The sequence below is a fragment of the Passer domesticus genome, chromosome 9 (genome assembly GCF_036417665.1).
Source record: "Passer domesticus isolate bPasDom1 chromosome 9, bPasDom1.hap1, whole genome shotgun sequence".
In the NCBI taxonomy this organism is placed as follows: Eukaryota; Metazoa; Chordata; class Aves; order Passeriformes; family Passeridae; genus Passer; species Passer domesticus.
In genome coordinates, this window is record NC_087482.1 from 31534710 (window position 1) to 31555034 (window position 20325).

General features: G+C 43.8%; 1 protein-coding gene across 3 annotated transcripts in view; it reads right to left on the reverse strand.

The window, feature by feature from the left end:
- Nucleotides 1–18227, reverse strand: part of STAB1 (stabilin 1) — a 54031-nt gene extending 35804 nt beyond the window's left edge. For all 3 annotated transcript variants that reach the window (XR_010368476.1, XM_064432447.1, XM_064432448.1), the window contains exons 1-14: nt 18089–18227; nt 16886–17021; nt 11320–11456; nt 9787–9902; nt 8628–8713; nt 7538–7607; nt 6635–6730; nt 6100–6216; nt 5161–5357; nt 4851–4984; nt 3065–3192; nt 2760–2851; nt 1681–1803; nt 2–148 (exon numbers count right to left, since the gene is read on the reverse strand). Coding sequence is in view for 2 of the 3 variants with exons in the window: in XM_064432447.1 (XP_064288517.1) it covers nt 2–148; nt 1681–1803; nt 2760–2851; nt 3065–3192; nt 4851–4984; nt 5161–5357; nt 6100–6216; nt 6635–6730; nt 7538–7607; nt 8628–8713; nt 9787–9902; nt 11320–11456; nt 16886–16966 (1524 nt within the window). In the remaining variant the exon portion in view is untranslated. The remainder of the gene's footprint in view (nt 1; nt 149–1680; nt 1804–2759; nt 2852–3064; nt 3193–4850; nt 4985–5160; nt 5358–6099; nt 6217–6634; nt 6731–7537; nt 7608–8627; nt 8714–9786; nt 9903–11319; nt 11457–16885; nt 17022–18088) is intronic.
- Nucleotides 18228–20325: the final 2098 nt, after the last annotated feature.

Consider the following 20325-nt stretch of genomic DNA (forward strand, 5'->3'; position numbering starts at 1 on the left):
CCTGTGGGTTTCTGAGGTTGTCAGTGCTGATTTTTTTCCTGAGGCTGTTGACAATATGCATGATGCCATTGGCTGCTGGGAGATTTGATTGCAAGATGTTGTACAGTTCCCCTGGCAGGTCTTGATACCGGAAAGATTTGATGTATGTCTGGGTGATAATAATAATAAAAATAATTATAATTATGGTAATGATGATAATGATGATGATGATGATGATGATGATGATGATAATAATAATAATAATAATAATAATAATAACAACAATAATAATTTCCTTGTGGTACATCTGTGTTACCATGATACAGCTGTAAATCAGTCCTTATGGGTCAGCAAGGGGAAGGCACAGCCAGAGTTACTCTTGAAAAAGTAAATGTAAGGGATGGCCTGGGTGTAAGACAATCACCCCACCCTACTTGAGTCTGGGTGATATTTTGATCCTGGGTGGTACTTTTAAGTCTCAATACAGAAAAAAAAAAAAGACATCATGTGGGACTTCCTGCTCCAGAAGGAAGTTTGAGTGTGAGCAATGCTTGATCACAGCTCTGGATCACAAAAGGATGTCCTGCCCACCACAGGGCGGATTTGGAGGCAGTTCTGGAAGTGCAGCTTTGACTGCAGCTTTTGTTGACTCCTTGTGCCTACAAGGAGTGTTCATAACAAAGCCAGAGCAGCCAGGCTCACTGAATTACAAGGCAGGTGTCTGGTCCCTCCACTATGTATGGATCCATGCCCTGCAGCCTAGTGTGGGAGGGTGTCCCAAGGTTGAACTACAAAGGAAGCATCCAAGCCTTGGTGCTGCAGCCGTGATTCAAGCTCAGGGAAGCACAGCTTTCCTGTGCTCTTCATTTTACCATGTGCATTTTGAATTGCTCCTCCCTGCCCTAAACTTCAGTTTACATCACTAAGGACTCAGTTTGAAACAGAGGAAGGGGAGTGCAGATTTCCCAGATCAAAAAGCTCCTAAGTAAACAAACAGGAAAGAATTTTAAAAGGAGCATTGACACACTCAGTTCGGATTCTCCTGGTCCCAGTAGTGCTTTGTCCTTTTGATGTATTATGACCTAGACCTCAAGGCCAAGGCTGGATCCTCAGAGAGGAAACAGTGCTCCCCACCTTGCCAGCTGTGGGCTTGCATGCAGGAAAGGTCCAGGATGGAGAGAGAGAGCAGTGGATACCGGAAAATGTGAGTCAATTGGAAAAGGAAAAAAAGAGCCTTCCACGTCAGAACACAACAATGAAAACTTCTCTGCTAGGGGGACTAAGGAAAATGTAATGGAGAGGAAAAGAGAAACTAGAAGAAGAAATATTCATCATGTGGCTGTGTCCAAGCATGCAAACTCCAAGGGAGCATTCAGTCTGAAGGGAGACTGTTGCCTCTTCCATGTCAGCCACATGGATATCCCAGCTGCTGATAGTGTAGGGAAAAGGTCTCTTCTCCAGAACATTGTGCATATATGGAAACACCATTCACATGTCAGATTCTTGCTTGTCTCTGAGACAGGAGATGTGGTTGCTTGGGTTGTCTTGTCTTAAATCACCTAGTTTTAGACTACACAAAGGAGCTCGTTTTGATCACAGAAAAAGGTTTTCTGGTGAGGAAAGCCCATCAAGGGAACCATGCTCCAGCTCCAGACTGTCCTGTGTGAAAACAGTGCCCCAGATCTTCAGGAGATTCCTTACCTGGCTAGTGAATGTCAGCTGATGTCCTGACAAGGTCCACATAGTCTTGGCTTTTATCATGTCTTCTATCAAGTGCAGACCAGGAACAATGTGCATTCTGCACAACTGCTCAGCAGCTGTGTCCTTTGGGGAGGAAAGCCCACATAAAAAAGAAAAATGACATGTTCTTTCAAAAACTTCATTTACCACAACATCACCTTTCTTCCAGCTAACACACACAGAGAAATTCTTAGCATACAAGACTGAGCTTTTGTCTTCATTTTGATTCACTACACTCTGGCAAAACTCTTGTTTGTCTGCACATCCAAGAGGGAGACTGATTAACCTGCAAGGGACTTAAGAGGAATCCCCTGGACAGAAACCTATTGGACAAATTAAAAATTATCCTTGCTTGATCCAGACTATAAATTTGCTGAAGCCCCACAAGTGCAGTCTTTGCCTATTCTGGACCATGCAGGTCTAATCTGCTGAAATTACATTTAGCTTTTTCCTTTCTTCTCTGGGCTTACCATCATTGCTGTTTTTAGAACAATCTTTTGTCACTTTTTGTCAAATGATTTAGGTGGAACTGATCCTTGGGGGAACAGGTTGACTAGGTAACTTGGGAGCCTCTCCTGATATATTTTCTATGAATCCAGAAGTTATTTTAACCATAGTTAACCAGTTAACCAGTATTTTTAACCATAGTTTGAAATTCCAATACTTTGGTGCAATACTTGGCCCCTTTTGAAAATTACACCCTCAGGTAGTAAAAAGCCACTTAAAGTTTTAAGAACAGTCATACGTAAGAAGTTTGAGCTTTGAAAGAAGAATGGCCAGAAGGTCCTACACTTCCTGACATTAAAAACAAACTCTGTCAGTATTGAAGAAAGAAATAGAGTTTTTTAAAATAATTGAGGTATGTAACATCCTCTATAAGACTGCAACTTAACCAGACAATGTAACATTTTCCCAATAGATGATTTCTATAAATAGTGCATGCCAAAGTTCCTCTCTTGTGTCAGTCAGTTTTTACAGGCTGCAGAGCTGAAGCAGGAAAGAACCTTAGGACAACAACTTGCTGAAGCCAAAAAACTTACGTTGAATTCCATTCTATCAAGAATGGGGAGAAGGGATGGTACAAAGACTGTGAAGGGCCCGTATTTAGTCAGCAATGTTGAGCACCCAGAAGCTGTAAAAAGAGGGGCAATGTGAAGTAGTTAGGCAGTGATGATTTACCCACAGCAATAAATATTCCTCTTGTTAACAGCACAATTCAATCTACACAGTATCAGCCTGGTGCAAGCAACAAGTACTCATTTAGAGGGAAGCCAGAGGGAGTTTGGCACTGCTACCCTGTCCCCAGCTTGCTCCATTCCCCAAGCAAAATAAAAAAAACATTTACCAAACATTTTCTTGGCGACGTTTAGCTTCCTTATAAACCTTCCTCGCAAATTCTGCTGATTTATCTCACCCAAGAGATCTTTATAGCAACTTCTCCCATCTCCAATCTCCCCTTCTTTGCACACACAGCTATGAGGCAAGGATGAAACATAACAAACCATTGTAAACCAGTTTGCAACATATTCAACAATTGCCAAGTAGAACAACATGTCAGTATCTACACTTGAAAGGCCAGTTTAGAATCATAGAGTGGTTTGGGTTGGAAGGAACCTTAAAGATCACTTAGTTCAAACCTCCCCTGCCATGGGCAGGGACACCTTCCACTAGACCAGGTTGATCAGGGCCCCACCCAACCTGGCCCTGAACTCTTCCAGGGATGCAGATAAGGGCTGAGTAACTTCTGCCCAGACTGAGTGACAGGAAAAAAGATTCCCATTTCTGCCAGGAAAGCCAATTTGTATCTACCCAAAAAGAATGGAGATGCTTTCTCAGATACAAACAACATAAGGATCGTCTGCTCTAAAGTGCAGAGTACAGATTGCCACAATATGATTATTGACACCTTTTTAATTAGGTATTGAGTCAGTTGTGGTAATTTCGGCATCTGCAAATCTGAGGTAATGCATAAAACCCACAGGCTAAGTGACAATCTATCAAACAGCTCCAGTGTGACCCCTTGGCAGCAGTGAGAAGGCAGCCCAAGCACTCCAGGTAGCCACAGCTCATCTGGAACTCACTGAGGGGCCCAGACAGGTTAATGACTTTTCCAGAAAAGCTTATCTACATGTGAAAATCTCTGTCCTGGTTCACACGGGTTTGTAGTCATCACTCAGAGACTACCAAAGCTGTTTTTTCCCGTTTGGGCTTTGTCCAAGTATCAGCTCTGCTCTTTCTGTTTCAGCCATGCAAAGACATGCGACACAGGGGAGGAATTTGACTCCACTCCAGCCTCAGAAGGCTCAGTGCCAGCTGCTGGGGAACAGATCTGTAAGGCAGGGACTGCACTGAACACTGTGTCCTGCACTGTGCTAGCAGATCTTCAGAAAGGGAAGCCACTGTGTTTCAGTCTTGGCCTGGAGCACACAATGAGCAAGTCAATGCTAATAGTTCTAACAGCATTGGAGAAGGAAGGATCAAGGAGATGGGATTGCTCTTTCCCTCTTCAGTGACTCAGAGAAGCTCTACCTTTTCCTGAAAACACATAAAATTCTCAAGGAAGCTTTCTCTGGTGTTTGAGAGACCATTATGCAAGAATGATCCTCTATCCAGCCATATTTCTCATCTAAGGGGTACAAACTTCTAGGTGTTTTGCTGCAAAGGACTACATGACGTCTGGTATTTCCTCACTCAACTTACCCCTTCTCTGTCACTCTGCAACTCTAATTTATTTATTGTTTACAGACCTGACTGGAAGAAGAGACAAAGTCTTATTCCTCAGAAGCAAATATGCACAAATGTGAGCAAACAACCATACATCTCCCTTTTAATGATTGATTATTAACTTCTACCACCATTAGCTTGGGGAGCTACACCTCCAGCTCACATCAAAGAAGAGTCTACCACCCCAGATTAAAAGTGTTTTGTGACCCATGTGCAGTAATTTAAAATGACTGATGTCAAACTCTACTTCCAGTAGGTTTGTTACAAACAGGTTCTTCCCAAAGGGCGACTCTGGCCTGTGCTCCTGAGATCACCCTCAGTTTCTTCAAAATTCAGCTCATCCAAACCAAGTTTCCCTTCTAGTTGCAGACTAAGCTTCTTTATTTTCAGTTTTCAAGCTGGCTTACCTAGGAGTCCCCTGAGAGTTAATTTCACACGTGGCAGTCACATCACAAAAGTACTGCCGGCAGTCGCTGGGAAATGCCAAACACTCGGAGGAAGGAGTTCTCCTACTCATCCCAGACTTGCAAACACACGTTGCCTAAGGGAAGGAACCACAGTGATCACAGAGCTGCATTCACCATCTTTTATCCTACAAAAGAGATGTCTGGTTTCCCTTTGCAAAATCTGAGGTGAGGAGAGCAGATCTGACCAACACATCCATCAGTTCTTGTGAAGATCTTCTCCCCTGGCCAATTTTGGCTGTTACTGCCTTACCTCTCCTGGTCGTCTGTACATACAAATTGTAGAGTTTTCTGGGCAGCCTCCATTGCTGTCAACACAAGGATTGATGGGCTGGCAAATCTTTCCATCTCCTTGAAATCCTTCTTTGCAGGTACATTCATATGTACGTGGTCCAAGAACTTTACATACAGCAAAGGGGGAACATGGAGAAGGAGCACAAGGATCCTGAGCTGCAATTAAAGAGATTAGAGGTGAGCACAACCAAAATCCTGTTTTCAAAACAGCACTTAATGCAGCACAGCACACTGCAAGGAGTGGAAAGAATGGAGCATAAAGAATTTGTACTGTTAAACTTCTAAAATTTCACAGGGAAATTAAATAATTCCAAGCAGCAGACATTTGGGGGTTTTTATTCTGAGGAATTTAGATGACACATTTTCCATGTTCATTCAGTAACAGAAGTGTGAGTGACAGAGGATGCTTGGATTGATTCTGAATTTTCATCATGTCTGAGGATACATGAAACTGCAGTTTGGTCAGCAAAACCTGTAAAGAGCCACTGAAAACATCTATCCATAGCTAGCCAATCACATGCATCTTATCAGTGCTTTTTTAAGGAAACCAATTCAAAAACTTAAATTTTAAATCATTGAAGAACTCCTTGGACTCCACACCTCATTATTTAAACTGGTTCAGACTGACCAACATCCTGCTGTCACTATTTAGTGCATAATTAAAAGTGAGTGTTGGATGGAACTTGCAGCTTTAATTCACTTCTTGCTTTTATGACCAAGTGAAAGGAGAGCCAAAAGCTTAGGCCTTAATCTTATGGATATTCCTGAAAAAAATGTGTTTTAAACCTCTGCAGTGAAGTAGGCATTGTGTTCACAGTAACCAAACTCCTCTGCAGACAGCAGTGTGATAGGATTTTGTCCAAACAGGAGCATTTAGGGTCACAGAGAAGTTTCTCACCTTGGCAAGTGCTGCCCTGTTTCCTGTAGCCCAGCTTGCAGTCACACAGGGCTGTCCCATCCCTCACCACACACTCGCTGTTGGCCTCACACGTCACACCTCTGCAAAGGGGCAGCTCTGCAGTCACACAGCAAAGAGAGTTTCCCTTTGAGCATGTAGGGCACAGCTAGGAGATACAATTCATCTTACAGAATATCTGGAAATAAAGGTAAATGTGGTTTCCGAGGACCCCAAACTGGCACAAAAGCCAGAGGATATGAGCAGTGCAGGCAGCTCTAAGTTCCTGGCAGCCTAGGTAGCCAGGACCCCAAGGCTGAGAGAAGAGATCTAGCTGGTGTCCAGAGGAAGAACACAGGCATACAGAGATCTTAACCGCTGTCACAAAGTGGGGAGGAGACCCCAGCTCTTCCCTCTATCTCGATCTCCAGTGCTCAAATCATCTTTCCTCTACATTCCCAACCTATCCAGTGCCTCCCTGCCCCTTTAGGGACAGCCAAGCCCACATGATAGCCCCATGCAGCTACCCGTGTGTTACCTTGGTCACACCTGGGGCCTGTGTAGCCTCCATAGCATGTGCAGCTCCCATTCCCAGCGGTGCCGCTGTTGCACTCCCCGTGCACACAGTCACACTCTGCAAGTGAAGTACAGACACAGCTTCAGCCCTTCGGCTGCCAGGCAGAGCACAGGGCTCCAGGAGCACACTGGCCAGCTGCCCTGGCACTTGGCATCCTGATTTCCCACCAATAATCCACTAGCTCCTTTTAAAATATGGCCACGCCAGTCAGAGCTTTGAGAGGGTAAATTGCATGTCCTGGGCTCAAGAAGATGAGGTAAGAGCAGCCCTGAATGCAAGACCTAGACCAGATTTTCAGGCCTGTGTTTTAACACATGGGCACAACCTCCACGGTCACACCATTCTCACCTGTGTGGACACAAGGAAGCAAGAGCTTGACAAAAAGGGCTCCTGCAACAGCCAGGCTGCACACCCATAATTCACTTCCCAAAATGCCATACATGAGAGGCAGCACAGTGTGTAACAATTTTTTTATAGAGGGCAGCAAGGAAAAAGCTGGGAGACAAGTAGAGCTGTTACAGGAGTCTGAAAAACAGTTGGGAAGTGAGTGTGGGTTGTTTCAGGGATGTAGGTGATGGCCTGGCTAGAAAGAGAGAGGAAAGTGGGACAGCCTGGGTAAGCAGGGGAAGAGAGATTTACTGTAGGAGAAATGGACTGTGTGAGTGACAGACTGAGAATAATTTAATATTTAATGGGACAGTGCAGAAGGGCACAAAGACAAAATGCCCAGACACCTGCTGTTGAACACTGCCAGCTCTCTACCACTTTCCCCCTCTCCAGCACCTTCCTCACTCAACCTTTTCCTCCTCCTTCCTTGTTTTCAGTTATCTTTGTGGAGGTTTCATTTGAATGACTTGTTCTTACCTGACTGACAATCTGGGCCAAAACGATTTTCATCCCGGCAGTTCTGGCAGCCATACCCACTGTATTGCTCCTACAAGGGCCCCAAAATGTGTCAGGTATTATTTTTCTATATCACTCTATTGTTTCACACATCATTATAGTTTAAAGCCTCTCCCCATTTTTGATTTTCTGTGATATCTGAAGCAACAGTGAAGAAAACTGATCTGCTCAGTACTAACCAACCCCCATGGCAAAGGAGATCCCAGTGTAAGCTGACACACAGAGGGCATGCAAATGCCAGGAAAATATGCTGGACACTGAGGAAATAATGTCCTAATTAGAGACAGACAGGAAAGTTCCAGTTGGCTCCTGATATCTCTCTGAAAAAGGAATCTACAGTTCATTAATACCAGTGGGATTTTCACATTGATTTTATAGGGCTCAGGGACCTTCAGCATACATTTTAGTTGATATAAGGTGTCTTTGATTTAAGTCCAAAATCAACTTTTCTCAAAGATGAGTCCAAGACGTAGGATTTGAGCTGTTAATTAAGTATGCTGTGAAAATATACAGTTCATCAGGGAAAGTTTCAAGTCTAACACTGATTCATTACCCTATACATTTTAGAAGCACTGCTCAATTAAATTCAATTAAATTGTTTATACTTTGGTTGTACAAAAATCTGGAGTAACAAAGAAAAAAGAAAAAAAATATCTGCCCTAAATTCTTTCTCATCTCTCCTGTTTTTCCTGAGAGAGGGATCCTCTGCCTCCCTGGGTACAGCTCATTAACAGCCAAGTGTCTCAGGGCTTCTTGCAGCCACAGACAGCTACAATTATTTCAACTGATCAGGGGTTAAATTAATGCAATTCTTTCCTTATTTCACCCTTGAGATTCTTCCCAGCTCCACACCATCACCAACAGTGTTTTAGTGCTATTGCTGACAACAGCAATGCTGCAGGAAAACCACAGACACTGATGCTGGGATGAAAGGAGCTGCAAATGGCCTTCCAGGCAGAAGGGCAGCCTCCAGCCAGGGCACCTGCACAGACACCACACAAACAACTCCCTCTGACAGAGCACATCACCCCAGAGTAAACCATGCACTCACCTTGCAGATGCAGGTCCCATTTTGCTGTATACCATCCAAACATGTCCCATGGCCACTGCAGGGGTTTTCAGAGCCACCTGGACATTCTAGCAGGTGAGAGACAGGACAGATGAGATTAAATTGAACAACCAGCACCTTTCCATCTCCTCCTGCCCCAGGTATTTCAGGTGTACAAAGCAAAGACCTCTTCACCAGCAAATTATCTAGCATGCCTAACACTGGCCCAGAGGTGAAAGGTCTAAAGAAAAGTCCCAACAAGCCATAACAAAATTTCAACAAAGGCACTGAAACATTTTTTGAGGTTGGGTCACTGCTGCCAGCAGCACTGAGAGGTGAGGGCAGTTCTGGAACTAGGAGCAGACAGGAGCCTGTTTTGCAAAGACACTGAGCATTTTCAGCTCTCCTTGACTTCAAGAGTACCCAGAAAAACAGGGTCCCCACATCTTTGGAGTGGGGTACCTCCAAATTCTGAGGACTGTTTCTGATAATTCTGGAATCTGTGATTTCTCTGATGAAACTAGTTGCTTGTTCAAAGCTAGTATGAGAACAGGCTCAAGCAGTCTCCCATTTTCTGTATAACTGGAGGGGGTCTTTCCATATTCTGTCAGTCAAACGTGTGAGAAGTGTTCAGCTTAGTAGGTCTTGATTTTGGATTTTTGAGACAAGACAAAACAAATTCTCATTACTTGGCATAAATCTGAGTGGGAGTTCTGGGATGGTTATTTTCACCTTGGGTTGGAATTGCTAAGTATTTTCTGTGGCTGAACATCTGACTGACTCCAGACTATAGAGCAGCACACGTGGCACACGCGCTGCAGACAAGAGGGATATCAGAAAGATCTTCCTCTTCCTTTGGAAACTTTTGCAAAGAGGAACAAAAACATCCCTTTCCAAAAGTTTATTTTTATAGAAGAGACAAAAGGAAGTTCCACCACAGGAGGTTATGTTATGTGTTAAATGTAAGGGGATTCAACTCATCTGGAGCAAAGAGATTATGTGCTGAACAGACAGATATGCTCCCAGACAGATAATGGAGACCTTGTGAGTGTTCAAGGAATAATGGAAATTAATCACCTCAATATATATTTAATGCCTCCTATTAAAACTGGTTTGACCTGTTCAACAGCTGCAGGTTGTTGTAAAAAACCCCAACACTTACCATAGCACTCTGTACCCCAGAATCCTGGACAGCACTTTTTCTCCTCAATCTCCTTCTTACACAGGTGATGGCACCCTGGCAGGGAAAGGGTATTTTCTCCTAACTTGACAGAGTATCTTAAAAAGAATAATCCAAGATTATGATTATACCACAAACCCAGCAGAGGGTTTCTAGGCAATCACACTGCAGTGCCCTGAGCTCTGAAGGGAAGGAAGGGCCCTCGACCCCTGTCCCATGCACACACACAAGAGGTTTCACTCCAGTTATGTCTTCTCTAAACAGACCCTTGATTTGAGCCTCAAATATTGGTTAGAAGAAATCTCTCAGGGACTGGGCATGAGACAGGATCTTGCATCAGGATGGAAACCTTGGGTGCTGAAGGGTTAAACAGCACAGGAAAAAAGGTAGGATTTCCAGGGTGACCCAGGATTAAACTTCACATCTAAAGTTTGAAAGAACAAAACCTCCTTTCAGGACTTATCCATTTGTGTCGTTTACTAAAGACTCCACATCAAAATGCTGTAAATTTGGATTTAATTCACATATTCTCTATTAAGTCTTGGACAAACACCTTAAGTCCCTCAAGGAAGCATCTTCTTTTCAACCCATCATCCCTCCCCTGCACACACAGGGTGAGTCCTTGGTGGCAGTGCCTCTTGTTCTGCACGTACTCAGTACAAAACTATTCTTGGGTCTGTCCAACAACCACCACAAGAGTAGATAACACTCAGAAAAACTGCATAGACTCACATTATTCTTACACTTCATTTTATTTTTGGCACCACATCCTTCCCAAAAGGAACTTGGAAATTGTCTCAATAGCATTGCTGCTTTGGCTTCCATCTGACTCCTGTGTGTGTGCAAAAACTGCTATAAACTGCAAAACTGCCACCACTATTTTTAAAGTATTTTGAGGGAATCAGAAAAAGAGCAGACAATGGGGCTATATATCAACAGTTAATATTCACTGCTGAATACATACACAAACAATAATCCATAGTGTTTCATTTTACAAAAGCCTCCTAGTAAATTCAGGTTTCCTTCATCCTTTTCCTACCTGCCAAACTCAACAGAGTATGAGCAAGGAACACATGAACAAGCAATTGTCATAAAGTGAACTAGGAAGGTTAAAAGTTCAGAGGATTATTGCTGGAAGCTGGGAGGATATACAAGGGGAACTATCATTATTTTTTTTTTTCTTAATAAGCCACTAAGGAATTCTGGGTCTGAAACAGGTTTTTATGCTGGACAGATCTGTGTTAAATTGCTACAGCAGGATTAACAAACTCAGGTTATTCGGGGCAAGTTAAGAGGTTATTGTCATTTAATTTGCTCTGTGTATATAGAACCTGCCCAGCAAAAAGTCTGTGGGATTTGCAAAGAGACAAAAACAACAATAACAGGGGCCATAAACCCATCTGAAACAGAAGTCCATACAGCTCAAAGCCACGTGTGTGTTCTCCTGAAGAGCACACTACTCCCAGCAAAGAAGGGCTGCACCAAAAACATAACACAGCTAGGAAACAGGCTTACCTGCAGGCCCTCACCCCTGATCTTTGGGTGGTCTTTATCCAGCCTCTTGGACACAACATTTTAGGCACTGCAGCACAAGAAGTACATGCTGTATTCAAGGTGAACATCGTCTTGACATTGCACCGCATGGATTTTAACTTAAAAAGAAGAAACAGAACAGAAATAGCCCCAGATTAAATTGTTATCCTAGGCACTTATCTTGCCAATCTTGTAATATCTTTATCAAGTTGCACCATTAGTTAGATATCACTGGGGAGGGCCGTGGCCAGTGCAGCTGCTGGGAGGTACCACAGTGTCCCATGGACTAAACCCCCCTGCCATGGTGCTGCATGCTTGGATCCACTGCATCTCAGCTAGAACCAACAGGGCAGAACACAGCTGTCTCATCCTTCCCCTATGATCCACAGCAAAAATCCTAACCATTTCTAAAATAACCACAACTCTGCACTGCTAATTTCAGCTGATCTTTTACAAACATGTGGTAGTGGTGTGTGAGGACAAGCCCTAAATTAATAACCTTTGCCAGAAGATACTGAATTAAAAGACAGCACAGCGTTTATCTTTTCCATGCCACTGATAAAATCCAGTTCATTGCTGTTCCATGGATCTGCAGAGCTGACAGTGCTAGTTCAGTCTGTTTCCCAGAGCCAGGAGCTGCTCAGAGAAGTATTTCTCATGGCAATAGTCTGTGAGGAGGCACAGGGAGGTGGATGAAAAGGAAAGGTGTTCTGCACCTCTCTGAACACCTCGGTGCTTTGACCCTGGGTGAGAAGGACTCCATAAACATTGGGATGAAGATCAGGTAGGAGCACTTGGAAATATCACATGGCTGGTAAATAAATCAGTAAGTCTTTCCACCCAACCAGAATGACTTTAGGGGTTTGTTTTTCCTCACAGGGCTTTCCTGCACCCCTGCACGACCTTGCTTTTCAAGTGAAACACAGATGAAAATGTACAGCCTCGAGAATGAATGATCATCATCACATGCCAACCTGTCATTAAAACTTGTGATTTTGCTCCAAAAGCATTTCCTTGAATTTCTAAACTTCTGGAAACAAGCAACTGCATGGAAAGCTCATTGGTAATTTTGAAAAAAGACATTATTTGCCACTGCTGATGACAGAGAAAAGCTGAGAGCCATGAGCTGTGTATGCCCCAGAAGGTCATTGACTGGAAAAATCCCAGAGCTCATCTCAACTGTGCCTCTACAGGCACTGTATTTTCTAAAAATAAAAACATTATATCAAATTTTGGGAGGAGGCCTTGATCTGGAATTTTTAAGCCAATCCTGAACAATGCTGCTAATGCAGCAGCCCTCCTGTCCCCAGAACTCCTTGTTTTGGATTCCCATCAGCAATCTCAGCTTTGCTTCCTCTGAACTTAAGCCCAAATACATACATTTGCCTCAAGGCAAGGGAGGAAGCCCGTGGCTTCCCATCAGTTATCAAGAGCTCAGGAAGACCCTCCCAGATGATAGGCAGCAGACCCTGTCAGGAAAACCTCCTGAGAGATAACCCTCAAGTCTCAAGTCCACAGGGACATGTTCCTGGAATATTTCCCGACTCCTTCCCTCTGACTGGAGTCGTTGAGCTTTTGCTCATGTTTGTGGATCCACCTTCTGCAGCCATACATGCAAAGAATGCTGCTCAGTGAAAGAAATTATTTCTGTGGCTGTGGTTGCCCTTCCCATGGATATTAACTTCTAGTTGTGCTTCTGAGGCTTTTCTACCATACAGCAACCTCTAGTTCCCCTGGCAGCAGAATCCCTAGGAACCTCTTATGCCAAGGGCTCCCTTGCAGTAAAAAGAGCTCAAAACCAATCTGAGATCCACCAACTCCACCTCTCCTGTGAGCACCAGCTCTACTGATATTGTCCAGCAGAGCAGAGATCAGCTTTGCTGCTCTTTATGCACAGAGCAGGCAGAGGAGATTTCCCGTTTTTCATGGAGCAAAGCAGAGAAGAAGACAAACAATATGGATGAACAAACAAGGTACTCTGCCTCTAAAGGTCAGCAGTGCCATTGATGGGGTCAGCCATCTGATTGGATCTTAAATGAGGACTCCAGATTAAAGCTGGGCTTTTGAAAGGAGCCAGCTGAACCAGGCACATGGGTCTCACAGAGCAGACAGCTCCTGCCTTTTTGGTTCCACCAAATCCCAGTGCTAGCCTTTCCTGAGACAATGCCTCAGAAAAAGGAACAGGAAGATGCCTGAGCAAGAAACACAAATGTGGACTCCTTCTTGTGAGTTAGAATTATGCCACAAACCTCTACCAGGTATCTGAGCCACCCAATCTGCATCAAAAAGACCAATAAACAGCAGAGCACAAAACAGTAAATTAAAATTCTCCAACCTTCTATTTCATCTGTACTTTCAGGCATCAGACTTAGCTGGGCCATTAAGTGTGTCCTCTGTCATGGTGGTGGAGGAAGACACCATTATTCATACATTATTCTATTTCCCTTCCCTTTCCTCCATCAATGTGGCTCCATTTCTCAATGGAAACAAAGAGTGGGAGAGGTGATGTCTGCCATTCCTCCCTGTTGGCATGTTTAATTACTTGCAGACCTCTAAGACAAGACAGTTATTGTGGAATCCCCCCTACCCTACTGGGACACTTGATCAGCTTTAGGCAGCTTTCCAGTAAGACCTTCCCCTTTTTATAAGGAAATATGCTTGTGTCAGCAGCAACAGGCAGGAGGAAAGAGGAAGAAAACAGCTGAGTGGAAAAGTATTAAAAAAATATTTCCCTTCTAATTTGAGTGACAGAACTGATGAAGCAGTCATTTTCTGGAGAGTTTTCCTCCACAGGAAAGCAGAAGAGGGAATCAAGGGACATAAATGCAACAGTCTGAATACTCAGATTTGGGAAAGGATGGAAGACAGACAGAAGTTTGAGTCAGAAGTGGCTCCTGGGGCACAGCCTCATGGAAAACAATGATGCACTGCTCCCTTGGGCTCCTCTTTGACTGCTGTTTCTAAGAGCAAAGCCACTGGAAACGAAGCAGCAAGAGGGAATATCTGTCCCTGTGATGCAGCAGTGCTGCCTGGTGACAGTCCCTGTCCTGATCAGGTGATGTTGTGAGCCTGGACTGGGTCACAGTTTGTGTACAAAGACACAGGAAAGGAGGACTGATACTCTCAAATATCTCCAAAATGAAAAGTTTTTAAAGCAGAAGACATCCAGCTGTAGCCAAAATAAGTTAAGAGCCAGGGTGCCTCTGTCTTCCAGGCTGTGCTGTGCTCTCTCCCTGCACTCAAATGCTTGTGCAAGAGCAACCACTGTTCTCTGCACTCTGCTGAGACACTTGGAAGCTTCTGGATGCTGCAATGTTTCCTTCCCTCCTCTCTGAACAGATGTCCCTCACTTCTCAAGTGCTCATTTCTCGTATTCCACCTCAAGAGAATAAACTGGGAAGTATTTCGTAAGGGCTAGTTTCATTCCCCTCATTTTCACTCTTTATCTTTTCCTCCCAAACCATAACACAAATCCCTCTGCATGGTAAAAATCTCAAGGAAGAAAGAAAAACATATTTGGACGTCAGTGTTCGGCTCCAACAATCCTGGGAGCCAGCTCTGGAAATAGCCATTATCTAATGAATCACCAAGTTTCCAGGGCATTTGTCCTTTACAAAGCAGAGCTGTAGACACATGCTCGAGTCATTATAGTCATGAACCTCCCCAAGCAGCTCCCAATAACACTTGGGCTGAACAGAGCAGTAGTTCCTGCGCACACAAACTCTTCACACTTGTTCAAGGAAGACACTTTGTACCATGAAGATGAACAATCAATCTCAGAGATCACGAAACATGACATTTACTGTTGCCCTGGGGTTTCCCAGCATCTCAGCTGCAGAGCACTGGAAACGGGGGGATGCTGAGACCACTCTCCCCATTTCCCACCTTCCTCCCTTCCTCCTCCAGCCCAGCCTGGGATTGGCCTCCTCCCAGCAGAAAAACTTCCATGGCTCTCACACCTGCTGCATCTTCCCCAGCCCATAGCACGAGGTATGAAAAACCAAATCAGACTAACAGAGTCACTGCCATGTTTGAGCCATTAAAGCTGAGCCCTGAGGTCACATCACTGCAAAACGGGTAGCACACAATCTCTCTTCTCTCTCAGTGGCCCCTGTGAGCCAAGAAAGCCTCCTGTGGAATCACAGCACTTTTAATTCCAATCAGATCCACTGGGTTTTCTAAACTGCCAGAGAAAGCTTCATTAGATCCTTATTTTTCCTTATCTCCCATTATAACCTCACAAATGTTTCTTCTCTTTCTCCATAAAAAGGGAATTTTTGAGGAAAAAACTCTAAAAGGGAGTTATTCCTGGATTAAATAAACTTCTCCAGAGGTGATTCAAAACGTTTAACTTCTCTGTACATGGGTACTCACTACCTAATAATGTACCTGTTACATGCCAAGCCAGCCTGCTCAGTGATTACAGAGATCAACACAGTGTCTCCACGTGGAGAGACCAACATTTCCCCCTACAGCAGCTGAAGACACAAGGCCATGCCTCTGAACACAATCTGAAACCCATCTGCCTGGAACCCACCTCTCCAGAGAGATGAAATCCACCCCTAGAAACACTTCATGTTTGTGCTCAAGTCACCATGAGGATCCTACAAGCCTTCCTGGTATTCATTTATGGTCCTTTCATGGAAGAGTCTATACAGAATCTTCCACCCACAGGTCTGACACTGAAGCATCTTTCCAGTCCTCTGTTTTTTTTCTAAAAGTCCTTAAGACTCACAGGTCTGTCCACTCCCCACAAGGCCCTGCTGTGTCATTGAAGACAAGAAACCCTCCACAGGGTGTTTCCCTTCTCCAGGGAATTTCCAAATGCTCCCCACAACTCTGGGCTTAGCAGGCCAGTTCACTCCTCCAACAGCAGGACACAAGGAAGGGGATGGCAGGAGACAATGTAATGGGAATGAGTATGAATTCCAGCCCACAGGAACTGGGCTGCCTCACCACGGAGTCTAGAGAACAGATCTACAAAGGTATCACACATTCTCCTAGGTGCTGCTGCTAAACACAAGAACAGAGAGGAAAGAATCAAAAGAAAATCAACAAAATTGAAATAAAATGGAAAGTATTCAACAATTCTTACCGGGAAGCTTTTGGGAAATATCATTGAAACAAACTGTTGCAAAGGGACAAATTGATGAGACAGTAAAAATTTTTTTAAAGTAAAATTCTCCTGGGAAACTTATGGATCTGTCCTGATGGATACAAAGTTCCTGTCCCACATACTGAAACTAGCAGAAGACAAAGATGCTGAGTATTTCCCTCTGATGTTGCTTCTTTCAAGTTCAACGCCAAACACAGACACGAATTTAATCTGATTTAAAACTCAAGCAGCTCCCTTCAACCTTATATTTAGTTCCTCAGTTTGGACTACAGAGAAGATACCTTACAAGCCTACAGTTTTTACTGATTTTATTCAGCACCTAACTAAATGCAAATGAAAAAATGAGTGTAGAGAGGACTATTTCCTAGCATGCTACCATCCAAATATGAAGAACTTTTCTATGAACATCGAAACAAAGACCCGCAGACTTACCTTCTGACTCTGGCAGTCAGCTGTGGGAGTGAAGCATGCTGCTAAGAAGAAAAACAGCAATCCAGGAGGATGCATTTTCATGCTTTTACAGGCAGGACCCTTTACACAAAAGGGGTGGCGAGAGAGGCTGCAATTTCTGTAAGATAACACCGCCTACTAAGAATCAGATCCAAGACAAACCAGAGGTTAAAAGTAAACAGGGAGAGAGCATTTTTGCACTGTGCTTTTTGGCTGCAAAGCCTTTAGAAATGGATCTGCTACTTCTAGCGGGATTTCTGAATCAACATAACCTTTTTCTTTCCATTCTTTTTTTAAATGCACAAGCAGAGCTCCTTAGTAAAAGGTTTACTCAAAACAGGAACATCTACGGATTTCCTCTTACATATCAGTTCAAAACAGAAGGAAGGAAATCCTTAGTTTTCAGCTAATTGGAATGAAAAGAGGTTAACTGTATGCTTAACAGAAGGCAAATGCAATGGGCAAACTTAAATACCATAAATTCATGACGGGTAAGTTAATTTCCTTTTGCCACTGATGTGAATATGTCCATAACACCTCAAAGTGAAGGTAGAGCTGCCTATGCCAAAGTATTGCAAGAACAAAGCAAAGTGAGTGACAGGCTGTGCTTCAGAGCAGGAATGGAGCACATTGCATCAATCAATCAATCAATCAAGCACTTTGGGCAGGCTTTGATATTTTTATTTTAAATAGTTGACTTTCTCAGCAAGAAAAGCTGATGCTATGGCAGCAATGGCAAAATTTATAATTTCCAAACACTCTGCTGACAGCTTGATGAATCCAAGGAGCACTTCCACAGCACTCAGAAGAGGAAAGTCCCAAAACAGAATTTAAAAAAATACACACTAACCTGAAGTACAATCTGTAATTTATATTCTCATTTCGAACTTTACAAAGAATTGATTATTGACAGATTTTCCACGTTCTTTGTCTCCCTGCACTGCCTAGAGAGCTCATTATCCTGAGCAGTCTAAGGACTGCTTCTGTTAGCCACAAATCCCACTAAGCAATGGGATATATTTTCATATTCATATTTTCAAGCCATTAATAGCACATGAAGGTGCCTAAATGAAACCAGGGCAGGCAACCATTCTTATGTTTACACAAATAATGAGAGCATTGATACTTTTTTGGCCCTGCATCCCCACAAAGACACACGAGGCGTGTAGGAAGCGCTGTACTTACTGTTAGCTGTGCTTTACTTCTGCCTTCATCCTACAGGGAAAGGCAGCATGATGAACAGCCAGCCCTGCTATATATCCTGCACTAACAGGAAGCAGATAAGGCACACAACCATCCACTGCAGCCCATGTGAGCAGCACCAGCCCACAGCTCAATCCAATGGCTCAGCCCACTTGTGCTGCCACAGGACAACTGCAGCCCTGGGACTGTCACTGCCCAGCTGGTGCCACCCTGTCAGGGTCAGAGGGCTCACACTGCTCTGGAAACCATCTGGTACCCTGGAGGTCTTCAAGATGAGGCAGAGGAATCATGGCTCAGCCAGCTCTGGTGGTTTGGGAAAGTCACAAATGGGCAGTGGGGACACTCGTGTGGAGAATGGAAGCTGTACAGTGTTTTCTTGGCCTGCAGTCACGGCCCTGAGCTGGCCATGGAAACACAAGAATGAGGCTGCTCCTCTGCTCCATGCTGCCCCAGGAGGATGGTGAAGATTGTTGGGTTTTCCAAGAGCTGGCTGTATGACACAGGGATTAAGTTGCCAGCATCCATACATAGCGGAAACGTTTTGAAGGTGGAAACAGCTCACCCTGGGGCACTTAAAGGTGCATTGGATTCTTTAATGGGTCTTCAGACAGTTTTCTAAATGGCTCAGCACTGAAAATGGTACAGGGCAAGAAAAGACACACAAAGACTGATTCCAGGGCTTTCCACTGCTGCTTATCATCACTGTATCTGACCTACTGCAGGGAAACCAGGAAGGGAGAGAAATGCTTGCTGAAATTCCTGTCTGAATTAAATAAATCAGATTCACAGCAACATCAAAAGGTTTACAGCCAGTTTCCTTATCTGACCTCTCCTCAATTAAAGACTAGCAATACAACAGCAATACACAGGCTAAAAATGCAAACAGTGAGTAGTGCCATTGTACAGCAGCAGAGCATAAACTGAAAAATCAAAAGGTCATCTGTCATCAGACCCTGCTTTCCTGACCAAGCAGCATAAGCAGTGTGTGTTTCAGCCACTGCCTATGAGCTGCTCTGAGAGAATGGAAACTGTGCTGACCACCACTGCAGGATCTGGAGCACCAAAATCTGCAACAACTTTGGATCTTTATGATCCTGGAAATTAGTAAGAAGGTGAAACACCAACCACCTCTAAATTAACAGGTGGCCAAGAGCCATTAATAATGTTCAGTGCACAGAAGCCAAGGTGCTCTCAGCAGCAGTCCCAGCTGGCAGTGTCACAAAGATGGCAGCAGAGAAACAGCACAGGAAGCAAAAATGAGCCAAACAAAACCAAATTACTGCTCCACTCACAGTTTCTGTTCTCTTCTCATAGATGGATTCCTCCTAGGCAGATAAATGTATTTTCTCATGGATGAGATCTATAAAAGCTTTATGCCTTAAAGGCAAAATGCATTGGATCAATCTTTTGATTCCACTGTTTTGTCTAATACTCTTCAAAACTGTTAATGAATAGAAACCCCAGTTCTCTCACTCATTTCAATATTAGACCTGCTCATGCACAGAGGCACCTCTACAAAGTATGTCAAACCCCCAAAATCTCATAAAGCAAGATCTGCCAGAGAGCCTTCACCAAAAGAGAAAATTTGGGCAAGGCTTGTAAAGATCTGTTGACAGAATACACAAATGGCCCTGTGCAGGCAGGGTAGGAGGATTTTGTTCACATTCTAGTCAAGGTTCGATTGAAATAGGATTGTGCAAATCCAATTTTAAAACATACAGTAGGAGTTGTCAACTGTCTGCCAGTGTGTTTATCTGTGAGGTTTCGCACATGGATTTTATTTGTTTTGGAAAGCATGGAGATTGATTTATCTGTCAAGTGTCTCTTGCCCACATAACAGAAGCTGGCTGGTTTAGCAGAAGTCAGAGACGCGGGTCTCAGAAATATCTTCAAATTCTGGCCCTGACTTCTTCAGCAGGAATGCTCAGGATTTTTCTCTTTCAGGGAAAAATTTCCTCTTTTTATTTATGCATCAATGACAAGCTGAGTCCTCTAAAGCAACTTTTGCAAGACCTGGAAATTTTATTGTGTACACATTAACATTTAAAGTGGAGAATCTGCTGGCAAAAATTACTCAACCTGTTTCACAGGAAAAGAAACCAAATCCCCACTTGGATAAAGGCAAAGAATAAGGCTACAAACCCTCCCAGACTGCCTGCCTGTCCCACACACTGTGTTTTAAAATGCTGGGTCACCAGCTCTGTTCTGTGAAGTGTGTG